Source organism: Populus euphratica, unplaced genomic scaffold (assembly GCF_000495115.2).
Source record: "Populus euphratica unplaced genomic scaffold, PopEup_1.0 scaffold35.1, whole genome shotgun sequence".
Classification (NCBI taxonomy): Eukaryota; Viridiplantae; Streptophyta; class Magnoliopsida; order Malpighiales; family Salicaceae; genus Populus; species Populus euphratica.
In genome coordinates this window covers 2038166-2065056 of record NW_011499860.1, presented here as the reverse complement: position 1 = coordinate 2065056, position 26891 = coordinate 2038166, and the positions used below count along the sequence as shown (strand labels likewise).

Sequence of the window (26891 nt, the reverse complement as noted above, 5' to 3'; positions counted from 1 at the left end):
TTGATTTGTTGTTAACATAAGTTATAATCATGAATGCCTGACAACATTTACAAACATTAGCAATAATCGAATAAGATAACTAATGTAATCATGTTAACAATTTATAATCTGATTGTAACATCCTTTGTGTGTAGTTTCCAATTGAATAATAAGAGTTTATACTATACTTATTTGACATACCATTAATGGATCCTCTAACCTTGACATTTGTTGTTATCATTGTTTAATTCTTATGTTAATCTAACATGTTAAAGTTCTCATCAACTTCTTCTTCTTCTTCTTCTTTATTATTACTTATTATTATTACTACTACCACTACTACTATTATTATTATTGTTACTATTGTTGTTATTATTGTTGTATTATTATTATCTATAATTTATACAATTAACCTCCCTATGGTTCGACCCCGGTCTTGTCGGGTTATTTATTACTTCGACACTCCTGCACTTGGAAAAAGACATCAATCTTTTGATCGTGTCAATGGGCCATTTCCTTCTTTTTTTTAACGGTGCGATTCTCAATAACGACAAGCAAGAATGTTATGTTTTTCAATCGTGACATTTACAAACTATATTATTTTGTTAATTTTTCTTAAACTATGTTATTTCACCCATCTTTAAATAAAAAAAACATGTTAATAACAAAAAATACCCCCTATTCATTATAATTTGTATTGCTTGTGTTTGTTATTTTTTATATTGTTTCTTCTACTATCGAGGCTTGAAGCATTTCTTTTGGCAAGTGATATTGGTCTATGTGAGCTTTTTCTATGACCACTCTTCATAAGGGACACCAAATGTGAATGTGAATGTGTCGCTTGATCAGTGTCTGTAATATGTCCTGAACAGTTCTTCTATTTTAATTCCTGAGGTAGTTGAGATCCGTTATAGCAAGAATAAACCATGAAGCAAAATTAGTAAATGTCATTTTTAATGATATCAAACATGGTAAGAATTGATTTAAGAAAGGATACAATCAATTCAAATGATGCATTGAGCATTGAGTTAAGGCTTTATAGCTAGCTGAAGAAGAAAATACATGTGACAAACTATGTGTTGCATATCAAGGAAAGAGATTGTCTAAAAAGGAAAGGTTTTGGTAGAGGGAATGATGTTAGAGGGATCTAACTGAGCTGGAAGCAGTCAATATTCAAGCCAGTCCTGGGGTGATATCAATTTCCAAAGCACTACCAATTGAATGTCAAAGTCCTGTGACAAAAAACTTTATCTGGCAGCTGATAAAAATGGGAGAACAGATGAAGTTATATTTTATCAGTCACTTTGTACCGGGTGGAATGAACGCTTGTTTTCAAAAGGCCATTGCTTTTGAAAAAGAAGAGATGATTCGAGCCAGTTAACTATGAGAAGATTATTTTTGTTGTGCGGATGAAATGATAAAAGTTGCAAGGGGGTGAAGTTCTATATCACTAACTAATAGTTTAGGAATTATGAAAAAACTAAAAGAGGTAAAGGTTTTTCTATGTAAAACTTATAGATTACTGTGGATTTAGTGATTTTTTTTGTTATCAAACTTTTTGTGTGTGATTTGAGCATGTGATGGCCAAATTGATCGACGATGAGGTCTAATGTATTTATAAAGATGAGCAAAATTGAAAGAAGAAGGATTAAAATGAAAAAAATAAAAAAACAAATTGCACTTTTAAACTAGACATGAAAAGTTGATTTTGGTCCTTATACATTTCAATTGATACATTTAAAGGTTTTCAAGTTTTTAAAAATTTATTTTTGATCTAAAACTTTATTTTCTTTACTTTTTAGTATATTGATTTGAGATTAGAGAAAGATAATTATTGTATTATAGTTAAAAATAGAGAAAATTGTTATAGGTGTTATTCTATCTACGGAAATGATCGATAATTCTTTGATCTTATTGTTATAGATCTAGGGGTTAAATTTTTTTTGGAATTCGAGTTGTTTTGATATTTTTTTAGGTTGTTTGATATCATGTGTGGGTTTATTACAGTGTTTAAAAAGTGTTTTTTTCTTAAAAATATTTTGAAAAATAATTTTTTTTTTTTAAATAGCTTAACCATTGTTTTCTGGTGACCCTTCATTTCTTGAAATCTGAAAACAGTAAATGACTTATAACTTACGTGGATTGTTTCAAGAAAATAGTTGTTTGCCCTCTAGTATTGAAAAAAAAAGGCATGGCATGTGGGTCAAGCCTTTTTTTAATGGTCATGTGCATAGGCTAGTCTCTCTTTTTTTTGTTTTTTCTGCATTTTACTGTTGGATTCATTCAAATAAAAAAAATATTAAGTAACATTCAATTTTTAATTTGTTTATGAGTTCATAGCCTTTTTATTATATTATAAAGCACTCGTTTTTTGAAATTTATCATGATTTTTTTTAAAATTTATTTAATCACAAAAAGAATATTTGTTGTTTTTTAATAGAATACCATTATTTTATTTTATTTTTTCCAAAAAAGTGATTTAGACAGGAAGATCATATTTCTCACACTCTTAGGCCTACTCTTTCAAGCCCTTGTATGTTTGCCTATTGTTTTAGGCTACAAGGGGCCATATTGCTTATACTTATGGGTTTTTATAGAATTATTTTTATCGTTAATTTTATTTAAATAAAATAATTAAATTTATTTTTAAATTTATCTTGAATGATATCATTTTTTTATACTAGCAGACCCTATTTTTGTTATGTCTTTCATGATTGTTTCTAGTTTTTTCTTTAAGTTTAATTAAAATTAATTAAGATTTAATAAATGTTATTATATTTGAGATATTATTTAATTAAATAATCAATTGAATCATCTCAAATTTTAGTTATCAATATAACTTTTCTTGGCACCAAATTATTTTATTAAAGGCATGCATCATCTCTGCAATTCAAATTTATAATTTTCCTTGGTGGTGCAAGAAACATTGCCAATGCTGTATTTTTTTTTTTTACAAGTGTGATGAAAAAATATATTCCAATCGGATCAAAACATGCGCACAAGACTGGTTAAATCTAATGAAAAGATAAATTATTATGGTTGTTGCTAATGCACAAAAAATTATATAATAACATTATATATAGGCTGTACGTGGCAAATATATCAGTATCTGGAAACGTGGTGTATATTATGTTTTTAAAAAATTTATTTTTTTAAATAATTTTTTTATATATTTTTAGATTGTTTTGATGTGTTGATATTAAAAATAATTTTTAAAAAATAAAAAATTATATTTTAATATATTTCTAAATAAAATTCACTTTAAATCATCGTCCCTACCACAATTTCAAAACCTAAGCCACAACCTTGCAATCTTAGGCACAACTGACATAAGGAATGTAGATAACGTTGACAGAAAGAAACGTAACAAGCAAGCTCGTAAACATTCAATGGAGATGTTCAATGGAGATGTGGAGGGACAAGAGGGAAGATTTGATTGCATAAACAAAAATTAGATTCCTAAAGCATAAGCAAAGATATGATTAACTTTGAAAATTCCAATTACGAAGTACTAATCTTGGCAAAATAGAGAGAAACCATGCAACTTAAGCCCTATTTCTTATGGATTCCCATGACATAAAGTTTGGTAAAGGGACATAGTCAATGACCATCTGCTTCATTCACAAGTTAACCAGCCAATAATCATCTTCTCAAGTACAAAAGCAGAAAAATCCCAGCAAGCTTCAACCATATAAAGTTTGCTCTGCGCCCCTTGAGCAAAGAAGGTGCTGGCGACATGGCAGCAGACCTGCAAATACCCTCCAAAAGGGCGTTTCACTTTAGAATGTTAATGTCGATTCTCTTTCACACACTTTTTTTTAATCTATAGAAGAAGAGGAATCTAGCGTGTGAAGAAGAATAAATATAGAGAGAGAGAGAAACAAAAGTAGAAGAGCATACCCAGGTGCAGCATAGCTACATTTTCCATGACCTGCACATTAAAAATGGGGTAGATTAGTCATGGTCCAATGGTAGTAACATACCTGGTTTATCTCAACGGGTGGGCTTGGCAGTTCAAGTCGATGATCTACATACTGAGAACCTAGCTCAGGCTGAGTCGGGTTGATCACGATCTGCAACCCGAGCCTTGGGCCAGGTCAACCCTGGATCGGGGTCCTATAACTATGCATCAAAGTGATAAACTTACTGCAGATCAGAGTATCTAATAATTCTTTGGCTAGGTTGCTGTTTAGCTAATCTTCAAAAATAAAAAATTGGTCAACATTTTCCAATGACTACAAGCAACATAAAGTGAGAGTCCTACTTCAAAATGGCGTGTGCTTGAAGAAACATAAAGGAAGTCTAATTGCTGAGAACACTGTTCCCATTTTTTTTCCAAGTATCATTCTCATCAAAATTAATAGAAACCAAAGGGCATATTTGATGCATAAATTCGAGGTTCCTCATTAAAGGAATCAAGTTCTACTCTATTCTTCTGTTCATCATCAAGAAAAGAACGAACAACTAAATAAAGTAAACGAAAAGAAGGTGAAGGCAAAAAATTTCTTACTAGGATCCCTTCTAGTTAAAACGGCAGTTCCTCCGAAGTTGCAAGCAATTTCAGAATTCTCATTTTGTTGGTAATAGTTGTTGAAAGCATAGGAGGCATGAGAAACTAGCGTTTCAGGATCAAAACACGCTCCACCCTCTTGGATTGGACTGCAATCTACCATGCCTGGACCACAGGCCCAGTCTAATGCATTCTGCAAATCAATTTGAGAGACACCTGACAGGGCTACACACCATGTTGTGCCACCAAGAAAAGTTGTGTTGCCTTCTGGAGGTGACAATGTTATGACTGGGATCGCAAGTTCTGCTTTCTCTTGCGTTGCAGTCTCCATTGTCAGGACTAAGTTCAGGCAAAGAAAATAAAAGGGCCAAAAAAAAAAACAGAAAGAGAACAAATTAGCAATTGTTAGAATAATATTTTCATGATATAAACTAATGATTAAATTCGAGGAAGGGTATGTACAAAACTACAACATAGAAGCCACGATTAAATTAATTCAACGTTAGCCCCACAAACCACAGACATAACCAAGGCAAAGACATAAAACAAGGGAGAAAACATACCTAGATAACATTGCAGCAGCAAGAGACATGGCAAAACCAGCACTCTGTTTCTCATTGTAAAATTCTTGAAGCCTTAACGAGGACTCTTCTCAAGTCTTAACTCTCGACTGACAACACAAACACACACTCTCTCTTTCTCGGTGCTAAAGGGAGTAATATCAGTACTAATAAAGAAATCTTATTCGTATTGTTAGGAGAGTTTCAAGGGAATCCAGCAGTTTCTTCAAGGGAAATTACGTCTTTTTCCTTTTTGGGGCTTTAACACAGTAGACAGTAGTGTGATGCAAGAAATACTACTACTTTTGTTCAGTGTCTAAAGTGCTTGCTGCCTTTGGCAGGCCATATTAGGCTTGCAGATGCCATGAAATGCTCGTACGAAATTCAAGCTTTCGCATCCATAAAGATAAATAAATCTTGTTTGCCCCCTGAATTTTTCCCTTTAATCCATCTCCATCCGTTGAACTGACCGGATTCATGATAAGTTTAAAAATAGTTTTAATCAAATATCCATCCTTCAATAATATTAAAATTAATTAATAAAACTTGTTTCATGGAAATATATATTAAAAAAAGCCTTGCAAACACTCATGCAATCAATAAATTAAATATAAAAACATTGAGGGATATAGTTCAACTGGTCAGATTTTGAGTTTATTTTTTAAAAATTATTCATTTAAGTCTTACAAATCTCAAAACTACTGAAAATTTACATGGTTTTAACTTCAGGGCATGTAAGATTAGTATAAGTGCATGCTAGCTAGCATGGATACTCATATTAATAAAAATAAAAAAAATATCAAATCCTGAGGGATGGAGCTCAACTGATTAAGCTTTAAATTTGCTCCTACTCCTTGGAGGTCAACAGTTCGAGTTCCATAAATTTCAAAACCACTGGAGGTCTATATGTTCGTTAGCTTAAAGACTCATGAAATTAGTTGAAATGTGTCTAAACTGACCAAAACACCCATGTTAATAAAAAAAATTAAATGTCAAATGGATTAATTCTTTCAATCAGATAACTTATGATTTGTACAAAAATATAGTTTAGAAATATACTATTTTCTTTATTTTTAATTATTTTATTTGAAAACGAGAATATGAAAAGATGTTGTCAAGCTAACTTGTTATGATTTCATTAAAATATTTAAAACTTATAGTTTGACCTTTTGCTATAAGTGATCATTTTCGGTTCGGTTTGGTTTTTTATGATAAAAACCGATTTAAACTGATTTGGCTTGGTTTTCTTAGTTTTGCTTTATTTTTTTCAATTTGGCTCCGTTTTTTCGGGTTTTTTCGATTTGAATTTGGTTCAATTTTTTTGGTTTCAAGCTTATAAAACTGAAATCGAACTAGTCGGTTTTTTAAAATTTTAATCGGGTTTTTTCATAGTTAAGTTTTTTCAATTACTTTTTTTAGTTTTCTTGATTTAATTGGTTTTTTAATTTTTTTGTCCACCTCTATCTTTGCATTATTATCAATATTTCTCTAACATTTAAAGTTTATAAATTTGAGAAATATAGCACAAAAAAAAAAGATAATATAACCATAATCGAAAAAACAAGATTGTTAATATAATTGAAGAATGAGTTTTTTTATTAATATTTTTAAGAAATTCAGGAGGTCAATTGAGAAACAAAGAATGACTTATGGTCAGATCCTTTAGCTTCATGAATTGAGATGGACCAAACGGAAGAATTGAGACTTCCATGGAAACTCAGGGAGGTAATTGATACAAACAAAAAATTTGCGGAGAAATTGAGAAGCCCTCAAAACCTATAGGGATTGGAGCACAGGTAGAGAGTGTTTGGAAATATAATAATAATTATTTTTTAAAATATTTTTTATTTAAAGATATATTAAAATAATATATATATGTATTTTAAAAAAAATTATTTTTAAGATCAATAAATCAAAATGATATATAAACATTTAAAAAAATATTAATTTTAAAAAATAAAAATAAAATATAAACATAGCATTGAATCTTTAAGGCAGAGCGGCAGAGTCCAGCAACAAAAAGCATTTTAGGGTCTGTCTTTTCCAAGTTACGACGACATACCTTTCTCAGCTCAATTTATCACAGACAAAAGCCACAGCTTTCAACCATATCTGCCCATAAAGCAGATTCTTGAAGATGTTTATTTTAAGACTGTTCAGCTGAAGATCCATGAATGAAGGGAAAAAAAATCACATGAGAAAAGATAGAGTTCTATAAATTCTAATTAACTTTTGGACGTACCGCACAAGGTGTTTATGCAAAAATTATTTAAAGCCATAGACAAATTTATCTTTCATTAAATTGAAAATGAGAAAAAAAAAATAGATTTGAATTTAACTAATATATATATTTCTAAATATATACAAACAATAACACGGGCTTACATGCAACATTAAGAACGTTCGGAGCAATATAGAATAAAAATTTAGGGGCTGGATAACTAAGACGTTTTTTTTCAAAAAAAATCTACTACAATCTTTGCTATCTTTTTTTTTTGTTTTTTAATAACTTGAAATATTCTGGCCAGCTTACGTATACTATAACTAATTTCTGGACTCACTAAACACCTTACAAGTCCAATAAACATATAAAACATTACAGAGATGATAAATGTACTCATAAATAGTTGAATTTGAATATAAAAATAAAGAATTTCTTGTTAGAAAACACCTTAAAAGTTCAGCAAACATATAAAACATCACGAAAATGATAAGCATACACATAAATAGTCAAACTTAGATGTAGAAATAGAAATTTTCTTGTCAGAACTGGTAGACGACGACCCTTAAGCACACTAGCTTTAATATCTTAATCAACTAAGGCGTTTTTTTTCAAAAAAAATCTACTACAATCTTTGCTATCTTTTTTTTTTGTTTTTTAATAACTTGAAATATTCTGGCCAGCTTACGTATACTATAACTAATTTCTGGACTCACTAAACACCTTACAAGTTCAATAAATATATAAAACATCACAGAAATGATAAGCGTACTTATAAATAGTTGAACTTGGATATAAAAACAGAGAATTTTTTATCAGAAAATACCTTAAAAGTCCAACAGACATATAAAACATCACGAAGATGATAAGCATACACATAAATAGTCGAACTTAGATGTAGAAACAGAGAATTTCTTGTCAGAACTGCTAGGCAACGACCCTTAAGCGCACTAGCTTTGATATCTTAATTTTTAACTTGGTGTTCTTTATTATTTTGTTTTAATAAGTGATTGAAAGACTAATTTATTAGCAATCTGTGTAAAACTTTCATTGCAGAATAAAGATTCATGAAAGGGTAAAAGAACATAAAAACAAGAAAAAATAATTAAACGACAACCTCAAACTAACCAAATTACCAGATAAACCAGACAAACACGCACAAAAAAAAGTCTGATCTAGAAGTAATAATAGTAGATTTGAGATTACTGTGGATAAAGTAAATAAAATCACTACCGGCTGCTTCAATTCCCAGTTGCTTTCTCTGCTTCGTTTCATAAACCTGCACGTATTTTGTAGTTGATTACCCATCTTTTTCATTAAACATGAACTCTGAACAAAAATCTGTCAATTTTTATTAAAAAGAGCACAACATTTCGCAGCAATTGACTACCGGTACCGACCTTCTTCACTAACAAAGCAAATCCGATTTCGACCAGACTCTATATTCGTTTAGAAATCTATATATATAGATTTTTATGTCACATGTTGATCCTCAATGTCATGATATAATCCAACAAAGCATTTGTTAATGCGAGGGAAATTATTCATATTTTACATCTATTATATATTAATTATGTAATTTATTTAATGAAAATGGGTTATGAAAAAAACACTTAGATTTTTGTTGGAGGTTTGCTTTGAATATAAAACATTGACATGGGCCTACTCAAACACAACAAAATTCTATTGAATGGGCCTACTGAATTCCTATAAATTACTTAGATTTTTGTTAGTTTTGATTTTGTCCGAGGCCCATACACAAAATTAAGGAGAACAGACGACTCCCTTTCTTGTTTTTGTTGAAGGCTCCTCTAATTTTAAAGAGAGATTACAGAGAACCTCAAGAATATACAACAGATAAACACTTTTCTTTTCTCAAATTTGAATATATTGCTAAGCTTAAATCAGCTACTTAATGCCTGTTGATGGGGCCAGGGGAATGTTGTTCAAGCTGTCCAGTTAAAGCTTCAGGATCATACCAAGTTTCTGCAGGAAGCAATTAATAATCCCAAGTTGACATGATTTTGTGATCTTCGGAACTTTTGTAAAGCATGGTGTTTTCTGTTGAAATTCACTCATTAAAACATGTGGACACAGGAAGTAGTGTTTCAATTCCATCATAGCTTGTAGCACAGTCAAGCTGCTGCTTAGCACTGCCTTCTTTTCTTTTCGTGCTTACCTCTGCTTCACGATTAAGTCTTGTTTGATAATGAATCTGTTTTTTAAATTAATTTTTGCTTCAAAAAAAATTAAATTAATATTTTTTAAAAAAATTTATCTTTAATGGTTTTGATACGATAATATTAAAATTAATTAATTAATTATAAATTATAAAACAATAAATAAAATATATCATTTTAATATATTTTTAATTAAAAAATAATTTTGACAAATCACCGTGAATTACCAAATAAACACTAAACTTGTTAGTTTAATATGAATTGTAATTTATTGTTAATTTATACGCGACACTATTATATTTATGTAAATAAAAATAAAATTTATAAAATAAAAAAACTTTACAAATAAAATTATAAATTCACCATAGTAAACAAGAAACCAGAGAAGCACTAGCACCGTGAAATAAACTTTGATACGCGTTTTTGAGACTTGTTGGTCAATCAGTGCAGGCATTATAGTTGTCTTCCATTAGCTTCGTCTCGTGATTTTATGCATGTTTACACCTTGTTTTTTTTTTAAAGTTTTGGCATCAAATCGCATGGTTTCCACCACGAAAATAGATTCAAAGAACTATATATTTTTGTATTTTAAAAAATTTCAAAATTTTTATTTAAAATTAATATTTTTTATATTTTTAAATTATTTTACTATGTTGGAATATTTTTTTATATTTTTAAAATATTTTACTGTGTTGATGGTAAAAATATTTTTTTATAAATAAAAAATATTATTTAAATATATTTTCAAATAAAAAATATTTTTAAAAAATTAGAACTACCCTTCCAAACACTCCAAATACTAGAATAGTTTTGCAACCTTGCAAGCTACAGGAACTGCATTTCATGTGCCCAGTGGACATAAGTTGTTGGGTAGGTGGTAATTGGATTTGTTTTCCACGATATGCTAAATAGAGGAAAGACGTGTTCTTGGTTTGCAAAAGATGATATTGTTTTTATTTTTAAGTAATTAAAACAAATTATTTTATTTTAAACATGGTGTTGTCACCATAGGTAATTTTACTTTTTAAAGGCGATTAATTTGATAGCTAGAATAGTAGCTCACGAGCATATTGACGGGCGCCCGGCTCAAACCCACAGGCCCGGACTCACAAGAAAAGGAAAACTTCTGTTATTATATATATTTATTTATTTATTTCAGAAAAATCACAAGAAAAGGAAAACTTCTGTTATTATATTTATTTCAGAAAAATTATAAGGAAAAACAAGATATCTTTATAATATTTTGAACACGGGTCGATTCCAACAACTGGGGAGAGTCCCAGTGCAGTGAAATCTGATGAGCTGATGTCCAATCTTGATGATATTGTTGGCCAGAATCCATTACCGGCGTTGAGAACTGTCACATGTTTCGGCAAACTCTAGTGAATTCAATGATAAAAGGCTCTCCTTCAGTTCATACACGTCCACAGATTCAGAACTATCTAGTGGTATTTTGATGGGAACAGCTTGAAAAATGCAAGCATTAATGGAATCACCTCTTCTGGTTACACATCTGATGTTTCCTCTTCATGTTTTAAGGATGACAATGAGGAGTCGAGAAGGGAGATGGAGAAGATTGAACTACAGTATCAGAAGGCAATGAAAGAGATATCCGAAAGAAGGCACGAAGCTATTCACGAGGCAACAAAAAGACTGTCGCAGAAGAATGTGCACTCACTAGTTGAATGCCTCAATGTTTTTTTTTTTGTTTTTTTTTTCAATATTTGTCAAGTTTAGATGCTTTCTTTTGGAGGACAAAATCAAGTGAAAATCATAATTATGAGACCGCCCTACCACACGAAATTATCAGATCAACTTTGAAATAATGTAATTTTAATTTTTAATAAAATAATGTTGTTTTTTTTTTAAAAAACAATTCTTCACTTAACCAAATTTTATCCAAGTTTAATTAAATTAATATTTAAATCAATTTAAAATAAAACTCAGTTTAACAGATTGATAGGTTATGATTGAGATTAATTGTAAAAAATAACAATTCTTCATTTAATTAAATTTTATCCAAGTTTAATCGGTTTAATTAGGTTTAATTAAATTAAAATTAAAATTAATTTAAAGTAAAATTCAGTTCAACGAATTGATGGGTTATAATTGAGCTTAATTATAAAAAAATAACAATTCTCCATTTAATTAATTTTTTTCCAAGTTTAATCGGTTCAACTAGATTTAATTAAATTAAAATTTAAATTAATTTAAAGTAAAATTCAGTTCAACGAATTGATGGGTTATGATTGAGCTTAATTATTAAATTATGGTGTAAATGGAGTATGTTTTTTTTCCCTTCAGCCTGGAGATCCACTTGAAATATTCAAGCCAAATCCCATTTTTCACCTCTCGAGTGTATTTAAAGAGGTCAAGGTGAAGGACAGAGAGATTCGTGAAACATTATTGCATTGGCATTTTTATGCTAAACACTTTTTTTTTTATGATGTGCATTTTATAACATGTTTAAGCTCAATTAATCGAGGATGCTTGTTTTTATGTTTTAAATTTGTGTTTAGGTGTATTTTAAAAATATTTTTATCTTAAAAATACATTAAATACATTAAAAACTTACAAATCATTTCAGATTAATTATTTTTATTAGAATAATATTTGTTATGTTTTTTTTAATAAATGTCGAGTTTAAATTAAATTTAACTGATCAATTAAATTATTAAAAACTTTATCATAAATGAATAGATTTAGCAAAGTCAATATCTTACCAATTCAAATAGAAACTCAATCCAACTTAAGTAATCAATTCCAATATTTTTATGTGAGAGAATAACTAATAATATTTTATTAGTTATTTTTTAAGTTTTTTTTAATAAGTAAAAGTAGAAAAAAAATTTAAATGGAGATATTTTTATCTCTTTATGTGCATGATGAATTTTATTTTTTCTTTAATTTTTGATTTTTTAAAAATAAATATAAAAAAATAACTCATAAAATATCTATGATAAACGGTAAAATTTAATTTGTAAAGGTTATGGGCCCAGATGCCTTAACGTGGTCCGGGCCTCAAGCTGTTAAATTCATAACTCACTTTTACTTCTGGCGGGAAAATTCATTTTTGCGCACCAAAATAAAAACTTTCAAAAACCCCAAAATCCCCTATCTAAAACACCGAACCCTAAAATCCCAAATCCTCCATTTCTCTCCGCTCAACATCGACAAATACCATCATGCCGATAAGCAAAGAAGAGCAAGAAATGCAGACAGCGAAACGCGCATTTGTTAACGCGCGTGAAGTAGGGAATCACCAAGAGGAAGCAAGATGGGCAAATTTGATAGGAGATATGTATAAGAACAGAGGGGAGTATGTGAAGGCATTGAAATGGTTACGTATAGATTATGAGATTTCGAACAAGTACTTGCCTGAGAAGCAGTTGTTGCCTACTTGTCAATCTATTGGAGATGTTTATCTCAGACTTCATGATTTCAAGCATGCTTTGGTTTACCAGGTTAGATTGAATTGGATCACTTTTTTTTTTGAGAAAATGAAAATTTGGTTTTATTCTGTTTTCTGGAAAATGAGAAGTGCGTTTTGGATTTTGGGCGAGGGGAATTGACTGGAAGTTTAAAATTTTGAGGGGAATTAGGGGGTTTTGTTTGTTCTAATTTGTGATTTTAGTTTTTGATTCTGGTCAGATTTTGTTTTTTTTTTCTTTTTGATAGAATAAAAGGAGAATTGGTTTTTTTTTTTTTTTGGGGGGCGGGGGTGTGTTGGGTGTTTAGAATTGAAGGAAATTGGATTTTTTTTTTTTGAAAAGAATGTATAATTTGTGAGGATTAAATTGTAAATTTTATACAATTTGTTGGCTTCTATGAAAATGGGAGAAATTATGATGGTTTGAGTTGTGGGTTTTGAAATGTCTGCTGGAATGGATATTAATAGAAATAGCTGAATGGAGGTGATTCTTCTTCTTCTTCTTCTTCTTTTTCTCTTGGCGTTTTAAACTATCAAGAGGGTTTTGTTTATAGCTCTTCAGTTTTTGGATCATGGGAAGTTATGACTTGTCTAAAAGCCGGGTTGTTAAACTTTGAAAAATATTTAAATAAAGGGTTATAGACGGATTTACTTGTGAACTTTGAGTAAATTTCTGCTTTAAAAGCAAAGGTTGCAAGTAAGTGGATCTGTTATCAATATGGATTATTAAAAGGTGATTCATCATTGCAGAAAAAGCATTTGGATCTTGCCAAGGATGCCAACGACCTTGTTGAACAGCAAAGAGCCAGCACCCAGCTTGGTCGAACATACCATGAAATGTTCTTAAAATCTGACAATGACCATTCTTCAATCCGGAATGCCAAGAAGTACTTCAAGTCAGCCATGAAGCTAGCTCAGTCTCTCAAGGAAAATCCACATACTAATAAATCGTCTTTCCTCAAAGAATATATAGATGCCCATAATAATATAGGAATGATTGAAATGGATCTTGATAACTTGGAAGAAGCCAAGAAAATACTTACTAGAGGACTAGAAATATGCGATGAGGAAGAAGTTGATGCAGATGATGATGGTCGGAGCAGGCTCCATCACAATCTTGGAAATGTTTACATGGAGCTGAAGGTGTGGGATAAGGCTCAGGAACACATTAAAAAAGATATTAGAATTTGTAATAGAATAGGGCATTGCCAAGGGGAGGCAAAAGGGTACATCAATCTTGGTGAATTGCATTACAGAGCTCAAAAGTATGAGGAAGCAAATCTTTGCTATCATAAGGCACTTGATCTGGCAAAATCCATGGAAGATGAGGATGCTTTGGTCAAGGAAATTGGTCATAATATTGGAACTGTAAGAGAAGCTATGAAGGTGATGGATGAATTAAAGAAAGAAGAGCAGAATCTCAAAAAGTTAACTAGAAGTATAGTCACTGCAAGGGGAACACATCATGAGCGGAAGTGTTTGCTGCAGCAGAATGCATCCCTTGACTGCCTCATTGAGAAGTCGAGCATTATACTTGCATGGTCAAAGGTAGCTGCTCTACCATACATACTGTAAACTTCTAATAGCTTTGCCAATATCTAGATGCTCTTGGAACATATTCTAATAGTTATTTACTGCATTAAAAATTGGGAACATATTTACATGAGATGCATTAATTTTATGTGTCCCCTTGCTAGCTTTGATCATCTCACTGTGCTCTTCTTAGAGAGAATCTCCACATTAATGCTGTCCTAAGTTAACAGAAATTGAATTTCTTAGATATTTTTGAAACAGATCTAGTTAAATTTCATTAACTTGTTTGAGCTAGGATTTAGTATGGTGTCATTTACATATTTTGAACTGTTAAAGTAACTTTCTATTTTTTATTGTATGTTGTTTTTAGGCAAAAGAGAAACTTTCCACCAAATTGATTATACATGGCATGTGTCTCTGCCCCCCACCCTTCTATTTTGTGATTTTAAACTAAGCAATGTTGTGATGTTATATGTCTAGCATCATGAATTTGCAAAAAGGAAGAAGAGAATAGCTAGTGAACTCTGTGATAAAGAGAAGCTGGGCGATTCATTTCTACTTCTTGGAGAATCATACCAGAAGCTCAGAAAATTCAAGAAAGCCATTAAATGGTTCATGAAGAGTTGGGAGACATACAAGTCAATCAGCAACTTGGAGGTACTTTTGTGCTAGTTCTCCTGTATACCTGTTAATGAACTTATGGTTGATTGAGGGGAGCCTTTCAATTTAGCTTGAGCTACTTGGTATAAGAGTTGACACAAATGCAAGTCAAAACGCACTTTATGTTTTGACTGTCAAAGCTCTAACTATTAACTATTATTGATTTCAGGGTCAAGCATTAGCAAAAATTAATATAGGTGATGTTCTGGATTGTGATGGTGATTGGATGGGAGCTCTAAATGCATTTGAAGAGGGCTATAGGTAGTTTTCTCTAACACCTTGTTTTTCTCAGCAATTCCTCCGTTTGAATTAGAAGATTCATGGAGTGTCTAGCATGACAGTATTGGTGTTTTATGACAGTATTGGTGTTTTAGGCATATCAGCATTTACAAAGTACATCCTGTTTTGTAATACAAGGCTCAAATGCAGCCCATGTGGGCAAACTGGGAAGCGTGCATGTGGATACTGCTGTTTTCAATACGATAAGAGGATAGTATTTTGAAACAGGGTTTTGCTTGTTTTGTAAGCAGTATTTGGAGTGTTCGGTTAAGAATGTAACCAAAGACAAATGCCATTGGTGCATCTAGTCTATATTGTTAGGAAGGTGCTTTGATGTGTTCATCATTTTAAACAAATTATGAAAGATCTTCTTTTATGCTGGATTTCTCCTCAGAAACTAGATTGAACCTATATTTAGAGTCAGGATATGGGTTTTTCAAGGGAAGGGGGGTGGGTTTATGTGAAAGGTGGCTTCTCCATGATACTCCCTGTTGAAATGCTTCATTACTAAATTCTGTGAAATTTTTAATTTTTGCGTGATTATTTTTCTCTTATCATTCTCATATCATCCTTATTTGATTTATTAATTCTTATCATCATTATCAAAATGCTTTAGCTACCTCAAAAGTCATGCCTTTTCCTTTATATACAAGGCTTGTTGGAAATGACCTGCTAAAGGATTTAAATTATATGCAACAGAAGCATCTGAAGTGCTAAACAGAATAGATACTAGTTTGGTATTGGTTGGCGAAGCAGCAAACTCGAATTTGCCAAGAATCTCAACTGTTGGTGAATATTACATGGGCCTGGAATGACACCCATTTGCTATGTTAGTAATTTGAATTTGCAAGAGTTACAACAAAGGAAAATAGAAGGACGGGGAACATAAATTTCAGACTATTCCCTGTGAGGGTCACCTAAATCATTCTGTTAGCATAGAAATCAATTGTCTTGTGGTTGTCTACTTGTACCTATTTCTTAGGAGCCTCACTTTTTTGTTTTCCTATTATGCAGGATTGCTGTTAATGCTAAACTTCCCTCTGTTCAGCTTTCAGCATTAGAGAACATGCACTATAGCCACATGATAAGATTTGACAATGAAGAAGAGGCCAGGTAAATTTGGATTATGCAACACCTTTCATCAATCTAGGCTAGCCACTTGGAATTAGCTTTGATGGCTTAGGAATTTCAACTTTAGAAGTTGATAACCCAAACACTAGTCTTGCAGTAAATTGAAGTTTGAAGGTTTTCTTGCAGAGGCACAAATATGTACTATTACTCAAAGAAAGGTTTGCTTTTGTAGGAGGTTGCAGCGTGAAATTGAGAGGTTAAAGTCCAAAAACACAGAGCTTGAAAGGCAAAATTTGGCAACGGATTGCTGCTCTGAGACTGATACAGAAGGGGATGATCACTTGTCAGATTGTAGATCTAATTCATCCTGCTTCCAAGAAATTAACAAATCTGGTTCTGCAAGATCAAAATCTTTAGCTGGTGCTGAAGGGTTGAATGATGATTTACCTCTGATTTCACTCCTTCGGTCCCATAAAAATTCTCCCAGAAAAAAGTCAACTCAAGAAGAAATGCATAATACTTCTACTTGGCCAACTGAAGCCTCTCCAAAATGTTCTTCCAAAACAGCTAGTGATCAGCAGACAGTTCTTTGTCGTAAACGTATTAGAATAGTCCTTTCAGATGATGAAGATGAAATGCATGATAAGGTAGACTGCTCCAGAGAAAGGCTCAATAGATGCCCACCGGAGGATGTTGCTACTTCTAATGGATGTGGGTTTAAATTATTATTTTTAAATCAGGAATGATGAACTTATTTTTGATCTAAAATTTCATTTCTATTAGTACTGAAGTACTTATTTAATTGCAGTTATGGGGGCAAGCAATCCAGCTATTTCTGCATGTGCATTTCAGGTATGAAAATAGATAGATCAAAAGCTGAAGTTTATTGTTTCCTTTGTGAAGTTGATTGTTAATTGCTTTACACTTTATTTGGCAGGGTGTATCAACAGTTGCTTCCAAATGTGCTACCAGTTCCTGGAATCCCAATAACAATGAAGAAAGCACTTCTTCATACAAATCTCAGAGCCCAAAAATTGTGACTCCCAAAGGAAAAGTTTTCAGATCTTCAAGCAACAATGAAGTTGTTTTTGCATGCGATCTTGCTGCTAGTGGCTCCAAATGTGATGTCTCTGAGAACTTAATGCATAAAAACAATGCTGCCCATCTCAGGTTGCACAATTCTGGGAATGATGATAATGTGAGTGTTACATGTGTATTATTAATTGTCCTACGATTATAATTTACAAGGGAGATCTTAGAGACACTCCTCTCCATCAATTTTTCATGAAGTAGGTCTCGAATCTGCAACCTCTTGGTTTCAAACTTTAGATGCTTACTATGGAACTAGATAAAGGCCATCTTTTAGGAGATAGAGATAATGAAGAATGCTTATTTATCACTGTATTTCCTATGCTATATAATTATTTGGTTGATGCTGTAAATTGCTAATACGATCTCTTGTACTGACTGCAGCAGTGTATTGTATTCAGAATTGACAATGACCTGATACAAGTAGATGCAGCTTCATACCTCGCATTTGATAAATTGAGCATTGAGTCCATGACTGTTGAGCTGGCCTGTTTGTACTATTTGCAGCTTCCTACAGAGAAGAGATCAAAAGGTGGGCATAACTGTTGGACTTTATATGCTTTAATTTTCTGACAATCATAATTTAGGGCATGAGTTGTAATCCACAAATCTAATAAATAACAATAAAGAAACAAGTTGCATTTGATTTACGAGTGGCAGAGTGTATATTAAATGGCAACAAAAATGGATTTAAATGCACCTTCGAACACATGATTCTGCATTGTTTAGAAAGGCTAACAATGAGCAGCGAGCACAAGTCTTTTTTTATTTCTTTCTTCTGTTCAAAAGACAACAAACAATTTGGCAGCATTGCAGTGGAAATCATGTCATGTGTATTCCTAAAGTGAGTTGGCAGAGAGATTCTCTCTGTGAAGGCTGTGTTGCTCCAATGCAGCTGATTTTGGCATCAAAATGACCCATGGTGGGCGTCGTTGGTGCCCATGCTGAGTTGCAAATATATGCTTTACGTTATATGCATAGTGAAGTTTTTTTACTGCCCAGCGTATGAAGCTTAGGCTCCTTTGTTGTACGTAGCACGTGCATAGGCCTACATTGCATGACAATGAGCCTTTTGTTTTGCTACGGTCTCAACTGTGCATAGACTCCCTTTTTTTCTCCATTATTTGATTGGGTGTTTTGCTCAACAGTACTTTCCCAATGCAGAGGAAGTGAAGTCTTGGGTTTAAGTCCTACTCTTGTCATGCAAAAATTAATTTAAGTCCTACTCTTGTCATGCAAAAATTGAAAAAGAGCGAAGAACAATGCACAATTAGAAGGAATTTCACTCTCCGACATGTTTATTTTCTTAAACATAAATAAAAAACCTTCTTGCAACAACTTAATTAGAAGAAATTTCACTCTCCAGCATGTTTATTCTTTAACGGTATTATTTTCCTTTCTTGGTTACATCACTTCTATTAACACGTGGATTTTATCTCATTAGGTCTCTTGCCCATCGTTCAGCATATGAAATGTCATGGAAGAGTTCTAGATTCCATGGAAGCATTTGAAACTCTCAAGGGTGATCAAGGAAATATCCTAATAGAAGTTTCCATTAATGGTATGTGTTACAACTTCCAATTTCCTTTCCATGATATATTTTTTCCGGGCTTCTTTATTTTCCTTGAATCTTGAGTATTCTTATGGTGAATGTAGTTCGTCATGCTCTCCCCAATTCAAATATTTTAACTTTTTAGTTCAGGCCTTGTGTACGTGGTAATAGTCAGTGGAAACTATTGATACTTTATGTTGCATTGTTGTTGACAGTCTTGAGGGACTTTTTGGGCAATCATTAACAATCTTGATAGGATCAGTTTCACAATGAGTTGCGGAATAACGTACTTTAGAATAGAGGTACTGGAAAAAAAAAGATTTTAACTTAAGTTGGCACAAATTGTGTTGAACATTATTCTGGCCAACAAGGATCCTCCTGATTGAGGAATTTTACTACTGAAATATATAAGAGCTGTAGAATGAGAATGGCATCAATAAAACTGCATGCTTTCAAATGATATTTCTGCCTGATGCTTGAAGAAATACTACTTTGGAAGAGAATCCAACCAGAACAGTTTTCTAAAATTGATCTTCAACTTTGCTCTCTTATTATCTAGTAATTTACCGAAGATAGTCATAATTGGCATAGGCAGCATAACCATATTCAGCAACTGTCGAAGTAGATGCTGCTGCTTTATTCTTTTCATTTCAAATTTTTTCCTAATGTCATGTTCTTTATTCAATGAAACAACAGGTTGGGTTCAAAAGCGCTTGATGAAGCTGTACATCGACTGCTGCGAGGAGTTATCTGAGGCACCTAATATGAAGTTGCTTAAGAAACTATACATTTCAGAGGTAAGCATGGGGATAGGTTAGGAGCTGATTGGTGAAGGGGGATCTTGTTTTATTGGTAATGGCAGGATAGTGGATCTCATTATCTGTTCGAGTTATACATATCCAAATTGGTTTCTATTTTGTTCTATTCATTTCTCGTGTGCCAGGTAGAGGATGAAGTCATTGGATCTGAATGTGAATTGCAAGATATATCAGTAACTCCACTGTTGAATGCCCTGCATACCCACAAAACAGTTGCCGTGATAGACCTTTCCCATAATTTTTTGGGTAATGATAGTTGGCTTTTGATCGTAACTTCTATATGGATCTGTTTCTGGATTACAAAGGGCATGCTTACTGTGTCTCTGCATGCTTCTCAGAAAAAAAGCTGTTATTGCATCATTTTCCTTGTTATCTCTTAAAGGAATGAGGGGTCGTCAATTTTCTGCTCTGCTTATATTAGCTGTCCATTGGTTATTGTCTCTCAGGGAATGGAACAATGGAGAAACTTCAACAATTTCTCACAACAGGGCAAAAATACGGTGATTTGACTTTGGATTTGCATTGTAATCGGTTTGGTCCATCTGCTTTATTTCAGGTATGTAACTTGTACAGCCTAATATTGATTTAGAGTATTCTATCCCCTGCTTGGTTATTCTCAAGCATTCATCGTGACTCTCAAATCCGAAGGAATTGCATTCTCAACCAATTTCAAACGTGGAACTGGGAAATCCGGACACAAAATGATGGCAATGTTGTGGTTACTTGTTTAAAGTACTCTGGACATTGTCAATTACTACCAATAAGTTGTATATAAAGTTTGCATTTTTCACTGCTGCAATCTGCTCTCTCCAAAATTAATTTATCTCATCAATGATTAATTCTTTAAAATGACATCAGTTTTAGGTCCAGCTAAAGCCCATACTTAAGAAAGAAATTAACGGAGCATATGTGACGGAGATCTTTTGCAATTTTACAACCTGATGTTGCTTTAAAACTTCCTATTCCAAAAACTCATGCTTTCAGCAAATAATAACATGGCATTTGGATATTGCAATCTTGGAGGATTAAATAACAAAGCTGTACAAAGGCCATGGTTTTTTATTGCTGTTAGTTTTTACATGTGCTCATGACGTTATGATTTGGGGACAAGTTGTCTGGAAAATTTGATGTTAATCAATTGGAAGTGATACATAGAACTTAAGTAGCGCACTTCTAGTAAGTAGAATGAATTCAAAGATATTAAAAGTCAGGGAAAAAACTGCATGGCGAATACGTGAACCAAAAAGAATGCAATTAAATACAAATTATGTTTACATGGTCAATTTTATGTACGGTTGGTAGTTCACTAACTAGCGGAGAAATCTCATTTTGTAAAAGCAATTAATAGGTTGTCAAGCATAACATTTAGACATCGGTTTAACATCTTGAGACTTGTGCATCCTTTGAACTTGGTTATTCGCCACTGAACTGGTAAATATTATATGCTCCAGGGAGTTAAACTATTGTCAAAACATGAAAAAAAATTGGGGAAAACATCAAATATATCACCAAGTTTTTGAGGTATTATTAATTTTGCACCCAAACTATTTTTTATTTCACTTTTACCTGTAATCTATTTTGATTTCTCGATTAAGGACTTCTGGTAGAATACTAAATAGAAAACATTAAGTTTCCTATAAAATGATATTGTTTTGTAAAAAAAAAAAAAATAGTACAATTTGGGTGGAAATATGGATTGAAAGCCTTAAAAATGGATGAAAGTTCTTAATTGAGAATTTCTAAAATTTTGAGGGTAAAATTGATACCAAAAATTATTTGGTGGTACCATTGAGACTGCCTATATGGTTAGGGGTATTTTTGAAGTTTGTCCAGAAACAATATGATAGTTCAATAAATTACATGTTTATGGAAGTTGTTTGATATGTAGTTCAATTCTTTCCTGATTATTCGATAGTGTACTTGGGTTTTGTTAAGTTCATGTTGGTTTGATACACTTGATTTGGCTTCTGTTGTAAGCCTTTTTTCATGCATAGGTAAGCAGCGATGCATCTTCTCAATATATAAGAGTTCAATGCCTTTGTTTTTTTTTTCCCCCTTATAATGTTAAATTTTATTCCATAAGTAGCATGCATAAGTTTAGAAAAGAGATTAACGCGATTCAAAGGCAATAGTTTAGAAAAGAGATTAACGCGATTCAAATGCAATTTAGAAACCTTGAACTTTCTGGACAAATTTATATATCATATGAATTACTAGAATGAACCAAGTGCAAGTTAAGAGGCGAATAGAACCATTCTATATTCCAAGAATTGCAATGTCAGTGTTCATATACCTGATATAGTGAGTCCAAGAGGGACATAAACATCCTCCATACCAGACAATGCAGTAACTTGAACTTCTATTGGTTTTGATATGAACACTGAATTCTATGCTCAGAATATTCTAACTTCATGATGGCTGGAACTACATTTGGCGATGCCTTTTTTTTCTGCTCTTGATATGCTTTTAATTTGTAATCTTCAGATCTGTGAATGTCCTGTTCTCTTTGCTCGCTTGGAAGTTCTTAATATCTCTGGAAACCATCTCACTGATGCTTGTGGATCTTACCTTTCAACCATATTGGAAAACTGCAGAGGTAAGTATCATACTTTTAAAACTTATAGTAAATTATTATTAACGTGTTTTCCTTGAAAGAGTTTGTGTTGGAGTGCACCTACAGGGGTTGAGCAAGGGCTTTGTTGAATTGATCTGTGTTGAACATCAACTGTGTATGCTTGAAGATGCTAGCATTTGTTTTCCCCCACATATCCTTATTTGTTTTGCTCATAAATGCTCCTTTTGTTTTGTAGCCCTATACAGCTTGAATATTGAGCGTTGTTCCATAACAACAAGAACAATTCAAAAGGTGGCTGATGCACTAAATACGAGCTTGGTCTTGGCACAACTTTCTATAGGTGCACTATATTTGGCTCATTTACTATATTATATTCTTTAGTTTATTTCTTTTTTATTGTCTACTTAATTTGTGCTTCAACAGGATATAATAACCCTGTATCTGGAAACGCTATCATTAATCTACTAGCCAAACTTGCCACCTTGAAAAGGTTTATATCAATACAACTCCATATTCCGAAGTGCTTTTCATCTATAAATTCCCTATATATTCCTGCATAGTTCATGGATGAGATTTCAGCTTCTGAATAAGTTCTCACAAAGCCTGGAATTTTTCTTGTTTGTAGTTTTGCAGCACTGAATCTGAGTGGGTTAAAGTTAACCAAGCCTGTTGTTGATAGTCTCTGCCAGCTTGCTAAAACATCATGTTTGTCACGGTTAATGCTTGGGAGCACTGGCATAGGAACTGTGAGAAACAGTTGACTTTCTGTGGAACTTTTGGTTGTACATCCTGTTTTCTCTAATAATTGATATTACTTGTAGGATGGGGCACTACAATTAACTGCATCATTGTTTGAGGGGTCTCAAGAGTCTGTTAAACTTGACCTGTCATACTGCGGGCTAATGCCTGCATATACTCGTATGCTCAGCACCGATACTCTGATTTGTGGTATTCTTGAGCTGAACCTTGCTGGAAATCTTATTATGCAAGAGGTTTGCTCTTTATTGAATTTATGATAATTACATGTTTTCTGATGTTAAACTTGCTATTTTTATTCTTCAGCTTGGTTTGCCTCTTCAGAAATTATGTTCCTAGAGAGAAGTAAATAGTATGGTAGTAGATGTGTACTGAGCAGTTTCATGATACAATGTCTTCACATTGTGAACAGTTAATGTCACATATAAACTTGACAAATTGTATGACATTTTGACTCCCTGGAGATGAACTTGATTTTGGTGGTTCAATTATATTTGATCTGTGTGATTGACTCAATTTGTTTGAGATCCTTGTTTCTTGATCTTGATTCTCTTAATCTAAAGTCTTTTCTAAACCATATATTTTATATTTGCCTAAAAGTTGCTGGTTCAGAGTACAAATTCAGTCTGTTCTGAGTAGAAGTGAATTCGTTGATATCTTATGAGTGAAAGAACAACAAAAGATACAGCTACTCCGTGTATTTTTGCTAACAAGAAACCTGCTTCATCTAGTTTCTGAGTTCAGCTCCATGTTGCCAATCCACTATCTGAGGTCATCTTAAGTCTAATTTGGTTTGAAGTGTCACCATCTGAAACCACACCTCTTTTGGCCCTTATCTACTTTACAGCAGGAGCAATTCCAACGGTGATTGGCATCCTGTAGTCTTTGTTTTCTCTTGCAAATAGCCAAAATATCGAAAACAATTCTACAAGACATTTGGTTTAATTACCACATGGGGCTGTCTTAGTGCTCACACATCTGATGTACAGCAATTGTCTCTAATTGTCATCAATGTGAAGCTCTTCTGCTTTTGCTCATGAACTCTAGTTACCTGATACCAATTAGAAGGAAAATGGTGTCTGGTAACAGATCACAATGCATTGAGATCTAGGGGTGAAAGTAGATTGTGTGAGCTATTCATAATAAATTGCTCTTGGCAAGAATATTGCCAAATTCTATCTGCTCCATGCTGTCATGTCATGTCTTTTTTCCCTTTTCCCCTTTGGAATTGAACTTCAGATACTTGATCAGAAGTTTTGTAAATTTGAGCTAACCTGATTATGAATTATGGACGCAGGGAACAAATGCAATGGTGTCATTGCTTACAAATCCACAATGCTGTCTGAAAGTTTTGGTCCTGAACAAATGTCAACTGGGGCTCACTGGGATTCTTCAAATGATTCAAGCACTTGCAGGTTCTTACAAAAAAGTCCCTTGAAGTGTTCATTTATCAATTAATATTATTAATTTCTTTCTTTTGTTTTAATGAGTGCAGAAAATGACTGTCTAGAAGAGCTCCATCTTGCTGATAATGCCAGCCTGGAGAAAACATACATGCTACAGTATGACTCGACTAAAGGGTGGTGCCCAGACATCTTGCAACCCGACTTAAATAAATCTGAATCAAAGATGAGTGTGCCCAAGGAAAGCGACTCGCACAAGCACGGTGTATGTGTTATGAACACTGAATGTAATCAGCTTGAAGTGGCTGATAGTGAAGATGGTCCTATCAGGGCAGAAGCTGCTCCATCTGACTTTGATGACAGTTGCACAAGCTCATGTCAAAAGAATTCTTTGTTAGAATGCCAATTCATTCAAGAGCTTACAACTGCCATCAGTATGGCAAAGCAGCTGCAATTCATGGAATTGGGCAGCAATGGCTTCACAACACAAGTTGCAGAAGCTCTGTACGCTGCATGGTCATCTAGATTAGAAAATGGTTTGGCTTGGAGACACATTGAGGATCAGACAATCCATTTCTCTATGGAAACAAACAAATGCTGTAGGTCAAAACCCTGCTGCAGAAGGGATTGATTCGTTGTTTCTGGAACTCCCATCTATCTCTCAGCAGGTGATCACCAGGCACTTTTGCAGCAAATAGAAGTTTACTATAAATAACACAATCAACACTCGAGATTTTCAATGCTATGCCGAATGCCACTGTAGATATCAACAATTTTTTTATGGATTTCCTTTACAATTGATCCTTTTAATTTATGTATACAACTTTACTTGAATATCACATAAGTGCAAATATATATTTGTGTAAACCCTGTCTCATGCAAATATTAAACGAGGCAGTTGACATGGGCAACATTATTTCTCGAATGTCTGTTGATTATGTTCTTGGCTATGCAGAGGGTGCGCCTTCATTGATATTTGACCCTGTCTCATGCAAATATTAAACGAGGCAGTTGACATGAGCAACGTTATTTCTAGAATGTCTGTTGATTATGTTCTTGGCTATGCAGAGGGTGCGACTTCATTGAAATTTGAAACTACATATGATGACGGGCTGTAGTTTATATTTCACTCTTGAACCCGTAAGAATGTTTTGATGATACGTGGAGCAGCGGAAGATGTTTTCATCAGTTATAAAATGCTTCAGCCATGGATAATGGGCTAGGCTAGTGAGGGGCTCGAGGCACTTTAACAAAAGCTACTATTTAGCATTTGCATTCATGTGATCACATGATCGTTGTAGTGTACCTTAGAAACAGAGAAAGTTGGTGGCTTGTGATCATACTATATTTGCATCTTTTGATACTTTATTTCTAACTCTTGCAGTTAAACAGGAAACATGTTGGGGTGTCCAAGCCATGGAGTTCCGATGAAGATTTGTATGTCCAAAGTAAGCAGATATGAGAAGCTTAAAATATAATTTAGTGTTCAAATTCGTGGCCCAGTAGAATTCTGGTTTCCAGTGATGGACCCATTGACGTACAAATCTACTAATATTTCCGATTTTTAATGTCAGACCTCGTCTTCTTTCTTTGCAACTATGCATGACCCAGAGGGTGCTGGCCTGCCAAGGAGTATAGCATATTTTAATTTAAAACCTAACTTAGATTATATTGAAAATATTCCGAATCAATTTATGGAGTTGAATCAAATTTAATTATTATAAGTATTTGGACCGAATTCAATAATATCGTGTATGGTATATTTTCATCTCAATAGCCATATTGATAAAAAATATTTTAAATTTTCCATGCATACGATTGAATCATCAAAAATGTATATAGACGTGAAGGACACAATTTTCCCTATCAAAAGTCTGGCAGCATAGTCTAACTGTATCTAATTTCATGTATCAAAATGAAGATCAATTAGGAGTGTCATATCTAGCCGAGTTCAAAATCTAACAAGATCAAAGGAAAAATTAAAAAAATTAAAGAGGGTCAAATGATAAGCTAGGGATCCCAAAGTGGGACAAGAAATTTTATAGACTTATAAAATAAGTGATATTCACATGCAATCTTTATTGATAGGAAACCGGGGAACAGAAGAAAATAAAATTTTATAACACCATGTATTCGATGCATTTTACAGTGGATTCAGGAAGAATGTTGGCTACAATTTTAATATATATATATATATATATATTTCAGAGAGTACAAATGATTAAGGACACGTTTGGTTGTTTAATTATTTAATTGAGGTCTTGTCATTGAACAG

The 26891-nt window shown here is 32.9% G+C and overlaps 2 protein-coding genes and 1 long non-coding RNA gene across 5 annotated transcripts; 1 reads left to right on the top strand and 2 right to left on the bottom strand.

Annotated features, from left to right (window-relative positions):
- Positions 1–3398: 3398 nt before the first annotated feature.
- Positions 3399–5309, bottom strand: LOC105124617 (glucan endo-1,3-beta-glucosidase 13-like). 2 transcript variants are annotated; one of them, XM_011024709.1, is made up of 4 exons: positions 5053–5309; positions 4490–4828; positions 3880–3910; positions 3399–3738 (listed from the first exon to the last, which is right to left on the bottom strand). In XM_011024709.1, the coding sequence occupies exons 1-4, from the start codon at positions 5105–5107 to the stop codon at positions 3663–3665; spliced, it is 501 nt and encodes a 166-aa protein (XP_011023011.1). In that variant the 5' UTR covers positions 5108–5309; the 3' UTR covers positions 3399–3662. The 2 variants fall into 2 exon arrangements, with proteins under 2 accessions (XP_011023011.1, XP_011023010.1); XM_011024708.1 differs by having other exon boundaries at positions 3399–3727; positions 5053–5307.
- Positions 5310–12531: 7222 nt separating this feature from the next.
- Positions 12532–25589, top strand: TSK (tetratricopeptide repeat (TPR)-containing protein). Of its 2 annotated transcripts, none has more exons than XM_011024707.1 (20): positions 12532–12914; positions 13631–14428; positions 14894–15070; positions 15243–15334; positions 16367–16465; positions 16656–17134; positions 17232–17275; positions 17361–17621; positions 17900–18044; positions 18957–19073; positions 19761–19861; positions 20008–20128; positions 20329–20438; positions 22367–22478; positions 22693–22797; positions 22881–22947; positions 23083–23203; positions 23279–23449; positions 24511–24628; positions 24709–25589. In XM_011024707.1, the coding sequence occupies exons 1-20, from the start codon at positions 12636–12638 to the stop codon at positions 25245–25247; spliced, it is 4056 nt and encodes a 1351-aa protein (XP_011023009.1). In that variant the 5' UTR covers positions 12532–12635; the 3' UTR covers positions 25248–25589. The 2 variants fall into 2 exon arrangements, with proteins under 2 accessions (XP_011023009.1, XP_011023008.1); XM_011024706.1 differs by having other exon boundaries at positions 17897–18044.
- On the bottom strand, positions 25398–25856 carry LOC105124616 (uncharacterized). The gene is made up of 2 exons (XR_842092.1): positions 25656–25856; positions 25398–25542 (listed from the first exon to the last, which is right to left on the bottom strand). It is a non-coding gene; the product is annotated as an uncharacterized LOC105124616 (long non-coding RNA).
- Between the last annotated feature and the right edge of the window lie 1035 nt (positions 25857–26891).